Consider the following 12,753-nt stretch of genomic DNA (forward strand, 5'->3'; position numbering starts at 1 on the left):
GGGGGGGGGGGGGGGGGGGGGGGGGGAAGAGAGGGGGGAGGGGGAAAATGGGGGGAGAAAAGAGAGAAAAAAGTAGGAAAAGGAAGCTTTCTTATCTGTTAATACCCTGTAGTACCCGTATTTCTCTCTAGTCGCCCTTTTAAACCTATAATATTCCACAACATTAACAGTTTCTCCTCCACCACAGTGCTAATGAATACACACTATCCTAACTGCTTTTTTTCCTTGAAGCCATAAATATGACCATTTGTGAAAGACAAAAAAAGTCACTTGCAATCCATCACACTACAATATGTCAAAGCTACCATGTAAGCTGGTAATCCTCTCCGCAGCACACCCTGACCCTGTGTCCGTGAAGTCATCGGGAATTTTGTCACTCATTTCAACAGATGTAAAAATCAAGCACTCAGATCGGAAACAAACTAATGACAAGATCCTGCAAATTATGTCTGTACAAGGACACTACAGGCTTGAATACTTGCTCATACTAAGCCTTCCAACTTCATAAACCCCCAAATTAAGTAAACCAGGACTGTACATACTGACTCAGGGGTTCTTTACATATTCTTTCTACTTCTGTCCATCAGCTAGTAAGAGAAAATGAAGAAAACTCTCTATTAACAGAACATGTCCTTGCTTTTTTAAGTTTTGCATTTAAGATGATGAGCAACATTTTCAGTAAAGCCCTGTGATTTCAGGTGCTTATTTTAGAACATTTGGATTGAATCACATTGTCTAGGAGAAAATAGCAAAGATGCTAGCATTTTCCAATAAAACTGAACCCTTTAAGGAGAGCTGTCAAATCCAGTAACTCAAAATCAGAAGACATCAAAAATTATGAGTAACTTTGAAAATCTTCTTTTAATGTGATTCACTTTTATAGAAAGAGCATGAGAAAAACACTGAAAATAAAATACCAGAAAGACTACTTAAATACCAACTTCAGTTACCAGTTTGTGTCTGACATACTTTTCCCAGTCTCCTGTGATGGTAAAGCACTTCATCCAAAACACGCCCATCCGTTCTTTCCTGGAGGACTCCTGACAGGTATCCCCCCGGGCAGGACACTGGCTCGGCACTTCCCAGTTCTCCTAGCTTGCAAGACCTTACAAACTCTTTCACTGCCTCAAACACTCCCTACAAGCACTTGGAATAAACACCACCACTAATAATTTGGTTTGTGTATACACGCATTTGCCCAAGTATCATGAAAGTAAGACAGACTAAGCCAGAGACCGGAAGCAAGAGATCTCGCTGCTTTCAGCAAAGTCCCTGACACTGGCAACGATCCTGCTATATTCAGACTTGGCACAAGTCTTCCACGGAAGAGTTCTGTTCACAGATAACTAGTGTTATATAAAAACAGCCGTACATGGGAGATTTTTGCCTTTTTCACAGGACTTTACATAAACACAGTTTACAAATCCAGCATCCATCCACCCACCCACCCACGCACACTTAGTGTAGGAGAATAAATGCAGATAATTTATTCACAGATAAGCTCTCTACTGATGACAAAACAAAGAAAACAATCCCCCTCTAACAGGAATTAATCCTATGACAAAGTAAGACCAGTGAAAACCAGACTTAACACTTTACATTCACTATCCTGTAGAACACTGGTCATTTATCAGGTTACTTTCCAGTGTCTTACTGTCCTGTCATAATTTTATTCTTTCTGCTACAAAACTTACCATTTATCTAATTAGTCTGCATTGGATATCTACACAAAAATTACATTGGTCACAAGTAGGTATCTGAGAATTTTTCACAGAAAAAATATTACAAAACATACTGTTTAAAATCAACTGTATTTCCCCCTAACATGACAGCAATGAGAATTAAGTATTTTCTCATGTATCTTGACAAAATAAACATTTTGCCCTACATAGAATAGTACTCTGATGGACAGGACGGTGTTACGAAATTAGAGTTGAATGGCTCACTTAAATACTGTAGTGCTGTCACTATCTTGGATCTTAATGCTACTTAAAAGCATTTAAGACATCTACTATTTCTATTACATGAAATTAAAGGTGACATTCCCAAGTACACTCCACAAGATGATTACCCAGTTTTAAATGTAGCTACTTCAAAAAAACATAAACTGGAACAAAAGGGAATGAACATAGTGGATACAAATATATTTTATCTTCTCAAGCAATTTCTGGTACCTTACATCATTTATGTTATTTTTCAGTAACAGTTAACACACTGTTAAAAATCCCACGTCGTTTATCTACTCCCTCGTTGCAGCCATTCAGGAAATCTTACTGTATTAATGACATACCAATTTCGTAACTTTATTCACAATGAATGTACTGCAATACCTCATCCAAGAACAGCTCTTTGTTCCGCCATAATTATGTTCTGTTAGAAAGTGTTCCGTGACGAAAACATGCACCTCCAATGTGGGTTCTCCCCATCTCCACCCATACAGTAGGATTAACAACAGGCTGCAGACGGTGCAGATAAAGATACTTAATAAACTAGACTTCAGTTAAGAGTTCTGCTCCTCCGAACAGTTGTATCATCCATAAGCATTTGCCAACTATCAATACCTAAAAGCTTTTGCAATTCTCGTACTGACCCCTAACAAAAGTGTTTTTTTAATAAATCTAATCTATATAGTGCACCAGCACAGACACTGTAAAAAGCTTCCCCATCATTACAATATACATCTTTGTGAGATGCTGAATATCCTAATGAATAGTATTAGGGAACTCAAGAGAAACCCTGCAACTGTCAGGACCTTCCTGCAAGACTGCAACAGCAATTTAACATACAGAATAACAATATAATGCAGATGAGATGGTCAGGTCTAGTGTGAATTATTAGGTACAGTATTAGCTTGTGGGTAGATATAAAACACTATGCTAGATAAAAAAATTTAAGAGCCAGTTATTATACATTTAGCATGTATGTTTTTTTTTAAATCAATAATTATAAACTGTAAAAATGTACCCTAGTTCACTACAATAGACTATGCCCTGAGAAGTAACATTACACGCTAAGTAAAAGCCACTAGAAAGTGCCAGGTCTATAATTCAAAAGCATAAACTGTCTACAAGGAATTTCTTGGAAGCACATATTTCCTCCATTTTTCAGCAATACATTGCTTCTTCAGAGGAAAAGACTAATCAAAGTTTATGCTAATTCTAGTTTTCCCAACTTTAACTACAAGATTTATTTTTCACTTTTCTCCTTTAAACTCTCCTGGGGAAACTAGATGGCTTCACAGCTAAAGCTCTTGCTTTTCACCTCCGAAAGAGGATGTAGGCCTAGCATGAGGTTCCAAAAAAACTGAGCCTGATGAACTCCATTTAAGGACATCAATCAGAGCACTTCTTGGGAGGTAGAGTTATGTAAATACAGAACGAGGCCACCCCACCAATGCTTTGCTACATTCTTCTTTGCTGGTTGGAAGAACCGAGAAGAGGTTGGGAAAGAAACACACATCTGAGTATATGGGAAAAAAAAGAAGGAAAATTATCTTAGACAGGGACACTGAACTTGCCTTGTAACTAACTTGAATGTTAAGTGCATTTTTGAGAATAGTCAAGTGACCTTATTTCCTTTGTATCTGACATTAATAAAACAGTAAGATCTAATTGTAAAGACCTCTCATCACCAAATGAATACAGGACAAACATGCACTTAAAAGTCACATCTACATTTCACTTCATCGCTTCTTGTTCCAAAATTGCTCTAAAAGATACAACTCAGCAGTTGTGGGTTCTTTTCCCCACACTGTAAGTGCAATGGTTCACTTCCTACCAAATTAAAAAGAATAAGGAAAATTCTTCCCTCGAAGGCAAAACAAAACTAAGCAACCTTGTCTGAAAATTCAATCACCCAGCCTCTGAAGACTCACCACCTAAATTATTCTCTGGTAGTCACATTTTGTTCATTGTACTATACGTTATTCTGAAAAAGTATGCTTATTGAGCCTGGCTATGTAGACAAGCCTTTCCAAAACCCTTTGTTTCTGCTCATCACTATTGTACAGTACTGTTTTAAAAATTCACTGATTATCTACTCAGGAAAAAACTCACTCCTGTCACAACAAATAGCTACACATTCTAATTAAGCAGCACTAACACAAAAATGGAAATGGCAGAAATTTTCATTATAAGATAGAATCTAAGATTTCTCACTATATTACTATTTTGCTTATTTGTCTTAAAACAAGTTTTATATAGGGTAATTAATCAAACAGTATAAACCGAAAATTTATGTTTCTCCTAATTTAAATGACACAAGGATTTGACTGTATAAATAATATGTAAGAAATCAACAAAATACTAATATGAAGGCATGAGTAGATTCACAAATATTAATCAGAGCAGCTATAGCAATGTGTTCCAATAGTAACTTTACACAAGGTTGTTATTGTAGCTATCTTCAATGCTGCATGTGTTGCTCCATTGACTGTAACACACAAGATAAACCAAATGCCAATGAAATAAAAGTTTATGTATTTAGCAGCAGAGAATTCAACCCCTTAAAAATGTGATTCCTTCCACGCTAATTTCTGTGGTTTCAAATTACATTTGTTCCTCAAAACCCCTTGTTTCTAGCACAAAGAAATTTCTACAAAGACTAACCCACTGAACAAAACAAATCTGCATCAAGTCAAATGACACATACTACAGCAGAAGCTAAAATCAGTAAAGATGCTAAACTTTATACGAAAATGCTTACGTACATACAAAGCTTGTTTTAATATTTGAAGGAACTTCAGAGAGCAAGAGCCTTGACTTCTGCAACTTCTGTTGGACATTTTCTCCACAAGAATGTTCACTGACTACATCATAATTATCTGACCTCTGAAACAAAAAATAACTAAAATACGTTATTTAAAGTAGCTGTACTTGGTAACTGTTATGGATGTTAATTACCAATGGCCTGAAGCTACTTTTCTTTTTTTCAGGCAGTGCCTAAATGAGACTCTGCGGTAGTACTGAATGATTAGGCCAGTATGTTCCACAGATCATAGCTCCAGAACATCACACAGTTGAGAGCTTAATGCAATTTGTTGGAAGTATCTCTTCAATCATTTCATGTAAGAGGACACTGACAGCTTGAAGTAATTTAGTTATACATTCTCTTCCTTTTATATAATTTATATTGTTACCATGAAAACAATTAAAGCTCAATTTTGACAGCTTATTGTTGGCATTTCTTTCAAAGGGAAAGATATGACTTTCAATTTCACATATATTGTTTAATTTTCTGCGTGGCAGAATCTGGTCTGCAAAAATTTCTAAATGTAGCTATTCTCACTGGATTAAAAAAAAGGGGGGGGGGAGATTATTTGTTTCCATCAGGTGTAAACTTTAAAAACCCCACACTTCAGAGTCATCAGTGTTTTGTAAAAGTAATACAAATATCAGCACCTCTAATCAGAGTTCTCAGAACATTTTCCAAGTATGAAAATACAATGCAACTCTTAAGTAGGACCAAATTTTGTCTTCCTATAAGCACGTGTAACTTGTGCTGACACAAATAGTAACTGCACACTTGTATACGAGGGCAGCTGTTTGTCCTTAAAGTGTTTATGATTGAAAGATTGTCAAATTCAATAACACAGTACTTCCATGACACAGATCTAAGAAAGCCAACTAAGACTCCAGGTTTCCAGGTTATAGTCTGGAAGAAATACATAATGGGTTTCAAGTCAGATTCCAATGTAAGTCTTCTCCTCTAAAAACCTCAATCATTCCAGTGCAAGAAGAAAGCATCTCTTCCCTTCCAAAGTTCAAGAAATATTTCTTATCGTGCTCCACTTCCCAATCTGTTCCTGCCACTAATATTTTTCTCATTAACAGGTAATTTTTGCCAAGGTAAACACAACACACAACTAAGTTACTGTCTAAGCAATCTAGGACCAAGAACACGATCCTTAGATTGCCAGCTGCATTCACACTTTCTACGTTTATATTAGTCACTAACGCGATACTGTTCATCAAGCTGACCCAGGCTACTACACGTTTTAATGTATCTTTCATACTCAAAAAACATCAGGTCCTCTGGAATGCATTCTTGCTCAGGTTAAGTTCTTAAGCTGAGACTCTGGTTTGTGCCTGAACCTACCCACTTGTCAGTGGTCACAGAGACAACATCTTACGACAAAATTATGCTCTCTACCCATGCCCACACCTCTTTCACACATCGATTATGTCCTTCTGCAACTAAAACCATCAACAAAGACAGCATCCCAGAGCACCTCAAAACAAATGGCCATCTAATATGTCCCTAGCTATAGAGGCAGGTGTGTATGCCCAGTGAAACAAAGCTTTGCCATGGAGATGTTCAAGCCTAGGTCAGTCTTATCTAGGTATTGTAAACAGAATCTACATTTAGAAATGTCTGTTAGCTATTCTGTGCCTGAAATGAGTTACAAACATACTCCCTAAGACTAGAGGTGAATCATAGAACCATAGAAAGTTTTGGGTCGGAAGGGACCCCTAGAGGTCATCTAGTCCAACCCCCCCGCAGCAAGCAGGGACACCGCTAACTAGATCAGGTTGCTCAGAGCCCTGTCCAACCTGGTCTTGAATGTTTCCAGGGATGGGGCTTCCACTACCTCTCTGGGCAACCCGTTCCAGTGTTTCACCACCCTCATTGTAAAGAATTTCTTCCTTATATCCAGCCTAAACCTACCCTGTTTTAGTTTAAAACCATTACTCCTCGTCCTGTCACTGCTGTCTCTACTAAAAAGATTGTCCCCATCTTTCCTATAGGCTGCAAGTGTAAGCCCCATCAATCAAATTGTTTAAAATTGTTGGACTTCCACATCTTTCAAGTGCCTTTTTTCTTTCCAAATAATACCTTTTTCAGCAGGCTACCTGTTTTTTTTCTCCCTTATTGTTGCACTCTCCGCCCAACAGGAACAGCAGCTTGAAACTTATCACAGTCAGGAGGCACTTTGGGCAGGAGAAATATACAACAATTTTGGTGAAGTTGTATATTGAACTTGAAATATACAAGCTTGTATATTTAGCTTGTAAATTTTATCCCCTCAGTGATAGCTTGAAAATCTTATCCCCTCAGTGAATAGCCTGTTTGGAACAGAGGCTATGTTGCCATTGTACAAACTTCAACAGTTGTACAATATTTCTCTCCTGGGTCTTTGGACCAGCATAATTCCATTAGTGTAAAAAATCCCTTATATAGACAAGTTCTATGGAAATGACAAAATAAACCACTCATGTTTAATTTCACTGGAATACAAATGTGTTTCAAATTCCCTTAAAATTTACAGTTACGTAAACAGAGATGTATGGTTGGAGAAGTGCTCTTATGGAAGTCAAAAGAAAAAAACCTGAAGACTGAAGCTCTGCAAAAGAACAAACGTAAAGAGATAGCTCTCTCCTGCCGTCTTTTGTTTTGAATTGTGCAGTCTCAATGACCAGTCAGAATAATTATTTTTCACTCCATTATCTCTTGGACTTGTATGATCTTGGTTAAGTACAAGTTACCAATGTGTGATTTAGCAGGCTGAGATTCTGTAGTGTACATAAGGCATTCAGAAATGTGTATCAAGTGTCATTAATTCTGGATTTTTGACACAAAACAAATAAATAAATACCAAGTAGGAAACGAAGGTAGACTGTTCTAAGAAAGTATTTTCAAATATACCTCTGATTGTAAGTGTGAGCATGAATGTGTGTGTTTGAACTATTTTCTGTCACATTCTTTTGTATCTGCTTTTCAGAATGTCAACTTCATAGACTTTCCTATCAACTTCATATGACAACTAATAAGCAAACAAAAACCCAGTTACAATATCAAAAAGCATGGCTCCAATACTGTTACTGGAACCTTGAGACAGAAACACTGCAGTATGGTGTTCTACCACAGGTTGCTAATACAAAAATGACAGCACTCATCCAATATCATCTGATTCCAGTAAGGTATTAGCAAGATGCCACGACAGCAAAGAGGAACAACCTGGAAACAGGTTTAGCTGATACTGATAGATCCTCCTATTCTTTTTCCAGACACTCCGTTTCAAAAGCATTTTAGACTTTTTCTTTCTTTTTTTTTTTTTTTTTTTGTTTAAAGCCAAATGATCCAGAGTCCACCTTAATGCAGAAGTCAAAAAAATAAGAAAACGGCATGGTAGGAACCTGACACAGAGTGATTTCTTCAAAGGATTAAAGAACAAACTGCATTTGCTTAATAAAAAGCAATGTCAGTTCTCTAATCAAATTACAGACTTCCACTCTAAATATGAACTTTGAGACTGACCATTAAAAGAGTGAGAAACACATGGTTAGTTAACACTTGCAACAAAGACATGCATTTGTGTCTGAAAAGAGAATATTGCACTAAAAGAACCCTGAAGGCTTTGAACACTTCCTTCACTGACCTAAAAAAGTAACTAACCATTTCCTATAAGCCGTAGCGAACCTGGCTTGGTCTGCATCCCTACAAGTTGATAATACTTTATCAATGAACCGGTATTCCATTTCTGGACCAAAAGAGTCCTGCATAGGAGCACGCTTCAGGCGTTTTGTTTCTTGGGTATAACCTTGTTTGCTGCTGGATTCATTCAAACCATCAACATCCATAGCTTGTGCCACGTGACTTGTCGCAGGACTGTGGTGTGAATTATTCAGAGTTTCATCACTGCTGTCCACAGATGATACCACTGCATTCAGAAGAAGAACTTTGTTGCTTAGGTGGTACTGAAGGTAGAACACATGCCTTCTACAGAGAAAAAGGAAGGAAGAGAAAAACAGAAAAGAACAAGGAAAAAAAGTGTCATGCACCAAAAATCCTCTGCTGGTGGTGCTGAACTGCTTCAGTTCCTTTAACATCCCACCAGATTCCCCCACAAACAGGTACAAAATCTGCTGTCACTGCACACAAAAGGCCTCAGTGTCACCGTGGTGAATCTGCTGTTACCTAGTCAACCACATGCACCCAGCTGCCAAAGAAGAGGTTTTCTGCAGCTGATCCATCTTTTGCCCTTTAAACATTTTAAGTGTGAGAAGGCTGATCAACACTATGTTGCATCTCTTGCAAAAACTACAGGGACAAGAGGAGCTTACGTCAACAAGACACTTAAGCTGAATCAAATTTTACATTCAATAGCTCTGATTATGCTCTTGAACATTTTCTAAAGGCTTAAGACATGGTAGCTTAGAAATCTTCTATTGAACGGTACCTTCTAAAATGAGAACAACAATTTGTCTGGAAATATCAGGCAAAGAGCAATCCACAAATCCACAAATCAGGACCAAGTCCTCTTACCTATGACACCACAAGGTTTCATGCCCTGGGTAAGTATCAATCAGTTCAGTGCAGAGCTCCAACTCTTCCTCGAAATGGCGGGAGAGATTCACACTCTGCTCCTCCGCACAGGCAGCTTCTGCCCTTGCACTCTCCTCTTCGTTTTGAAGGTTAGGGTTTTGCTCATTTACCATTTGATTTTGCACCAGTACATTATTGTCAGTCACAGTTCTGCCTGTCAAGGACTTGAGTAAGAACTGACGGTAATGAAATCCACTATGGTCTGAGACATGCATGGATACCCAGTATTTAGTGGATGAAAGTTCATCAAGGATAACCTGAAATAAAAAAAGCAGCAACAGTTATCAACCAGCATAAAGGAGGAAATTACGACCACAGTTTCTGTATTAAGGCAACCTCTCCTCTAGGGATTTCAGCCACTGTAGCAATGGTTTAATAATACACACAAAAAATGAAATAATCACTAAGCTTTTTCCACTGTGTGCTGGCAAGTACCTTGGCATCCCTGTACAAAAGAAATTATTCTTCTTCCAAACTCTGAAGAGGTAGGCGACTCAGAAACCTTCCCACAGGGTGAGGGTAAAAAAGCCCAAATCACTTACAATGAGAAATTGGCAGTGGTTTAAAAATCTCAAAATGGCTAGGAATAAAGACTATGTAGAGAAGACAGTGATAGAGGGTACACCAAACTGCACGATTATTAGTCAGAAGTATTTTAATTTTTGCCTAGTGCGTTATGGGTGTCAGAAGGTAGACGAGCTGCTTAAAAAGAGGATTTAAAGTGTCTATGCTTTCATTTTCCAGGAAAGAATGTCAACCACTAACTTTATGTTCCAAGTCTTAGAGCCTGTGGAATACAAAACTATTTGTCCATAATTAAGTTGCTTGACTTGGTAACTGGTGAATTCCCAGAAAGGCTTTCACAATAACTGCGGTAAACACTTACATTGGTGATTGCAGCTGTATTTGTAACAGTGCTGGCACCTGCGAATCTTCTCTTCATTCTAAATGTTTTTAAAGCTTCAAAACTTATTTCTAGGAAGACAGGTGAGTTTAGCTACTTGGCAAAGCTGCTTCTTCTTTACTTTTTCTATTAGAACTAATGGTTGTATTTCTTTAAAGGCTTTAACCTCTTTCCTCACATTGTTCCTCCTCTGGAGTTTAAACTCTCCACAGATATCAAAACTATCTTATTCGTTTATTTCTAAAGACTTTGGATACAACCTTACTGGTACATTCTTGCTTTTAACCTCTTATTCTAATCTACCTATGTCACTTCACAGGACTGGCTGATGCAAAGCAACTTTCACAGGCATGAGTCTTTCTTTTTTCTCCTGCAGCACAAGAGGCACAGCCTCCCACAAAGAAAACCATGGAAATGCACAAGGCTAGTTATACACCTCTTTTGTTGTCCATCTGTTCTAAAAGGTATTAGAGCAAATACAAACAATATAACTTGCGTGTTCTACTCGAGACACTCAACATGCTTTTTTAGGTCTTGACAAGAGATACCAGCATTGTCTTCATTTTACGGATCAGCAAACTGAAGGGCACTGATCTGTAACAGCCCCCACACAGGATTTTTACGGGGGGTAAAATCCCCATCTCCACTTCTGCACTTTAAACCACAAGATCAGCTTCTCTCTTCTCAGCAGAACTGAGCTCACTATTGTAAATTTCTGAACTTTAAGATTTAAAAGCCTATTAAAACAACATAAGGCTCAAGGGCAACATCAGAAAAATCAGACTAGTCTTTACTCAGCTGCAACTGATACTATGCACATTATATGCAGCTTACATTTTGGAATAATCTGATTCATTTACCTGACAAATTTACAAAGTTACAGGGGAACAGTGTAATTATGCATTTTACCTCCCTGCACAAAGCAAACAGAATGATCCCCAGTGTCACTCCTTACCCGAACTAGAAAACCTCTTTTAGAAAAGACAGAAGATTGCTATTAAACCTTTTGAGATCTACAGAAAACCAAAGCCTCTCCTCCAGGAATCTCAGAGTAACAGTGGAAGGTGCTTCGAACAACTGGGGTAAAAAAAAACCAAACCAGCCAACATCTGAATTCCAACAGACGTTCTCTCTTACCAAGCCAGTTTTCTCCATTTCACACCATCTGTGAAGCAAAGACAAAGTGATATGAGAACACCTCCCTCCCCACTCCTGACCACCTCTCACAAAGGGCCCTCTTCTATCTTTGGTAGCGAGAGCAGTACCATGGAACTAGCATCCTGCTCCAGAATAGGACATATGCAATCAGAGACCTTTGCCTCAACCTGTGGGTCTACACCTTCTCTTACACTTTCCCTGACCCTGTGCTTGCTTTTTTAATGTGCTTACCCACCATAAACTGCAGCCCAAAACTTCCTCCCCGGGCTGGGACACTGAAGAAATGAACTCTATCTGGAAAAAAATTCTAAGAATAACCAGATAAATATGACAATGTCCACTCACGCAAAAGACAGGTACCTTTGGAGGTCCAGTCATCTAAGAAGCCACCAAGGCCTCACTGGGCATGTCTACAGGAAAAATGACTTTGTGTCTTATGAACACACTTCTGTCTTCTGGGCATCACACAAGAGCTGTGTTGCCTCATGGCAATCAGCCCACCACTTGTTTCTTTGCTGGTTTCTTTTTGGTGTGGCCTGATCAGTCACTTTCCATCCTGTAATTATGAAGTTGCACATTCCTATCTAAAGAAAACAAAAACATTTGTCCATCCTTGCTGAACTACATCCTATGTTTAAGACTGCACAATTTCTGTGAAGTATAATGATGTATACGAATTTGAACAGACTATACTGATATTATTCTTTTACTGTGGTTCTCCAGTTAATTACGCACTCACCCATTAGTAGGCATCTGGAGTCCATGATTTTCCCCCATTAGCTAACTGTACTGTCATGTGAGAAAGCTGAAGTCAAGCTTTTTAATCCTTCTCTGAGGCAAGTACTCCAATACCAGAAAGATTGGATTGGTTTGGAATAATCTATTCTTGACAAATCCTTAAATGATATTACTGAACTGTAATGTAGACTTGCTAATGTAGTTCAAATTCTGCACAAAAACCAGACTGAGATTTCTATATTCAAACAAGATAATGTTTTTTATTGTCTAATGTAAGAAAGAAGAAATATCTATGTTCTGTGAGAATATCTTCCTACAGGGCCAAAACTTTCTCCTCTAGTATTTCATATCCTTTTTCCAGAGTTTGAACTGAGATTCAGTCTGCAGAAGCATAAACCAAAGGAAAAAACCCAAGCCCTACCGAACAACCTACGCTCCCAAGTCCTCCAAAGCAGGGCAACAGTATAATGAATGATAAACTTGTTTTGAGAAGTCTTATTTCAATGATAACACAACATATACACTATGCTTCTGGGCCTCTGTTTCCTTGTACACTGTAATAAAAAACAACCTCAGACTACAGGCAAAGTTTGTACTATAGCACAAATGTGGCTGTAAATAACACAGGG

The 12,753-nt window shown here is 38.1% G+C and overlaps 1 protein-coding gene across 2 annotated transcripts in view; it reads right to left on the reverse strand.

The window, feature by feature from the left end:
• Positions 1–27: 27 nt before the first annotated feature.
• The window catches only part of PTAR1 (protein prenyltransferase alpha subunit repeat containing 1), a 41,897-nt gene continuing 29,171 nt past the window's right edge, over positions 28–12,753 (reverse strand). Inside the window, exons 6-7 of one of the 2 annotated variants that reach the window (XM_075410704.1) lie at positions 9,265–9,581; positions 28–8,718 (exon numbers count right to left, since the gene is read on the reverse strand). In XM_075410704.1, the coding sequence (XP_075266819.1) occupies positions 8,370–8,718; positions 9,265–9,581 (666 nt within the window). In that variant the 3' untranslated portion in view covers positions 28–8,369. Of the gene's footprint in view, positions 8,719–9,264; positions 9,582–11,365; positions 11,394–12,753 lie in introns of those variants that run through there. The other variant, XM_075410705.1, reaches the window with a different exon arrangement.

Source organism: Opisthocomus hoazin, chromosome Z (assembly GCF_030867145.1).
Source record: "Opisthocomus hoazin isolate bOpiHoa1 chromosome Z, bOpiHoa1.hap1, whole genome shotgun sequence".
In the NCBI taxonomy this organism is placed as follows: domain Eukaryota; kingdom Metazoa; phylum Chordata; class Aves; order Opisthocomiformes; family Opisthocomidae; genus Opisthocomus; species Opisthocomus hoazin.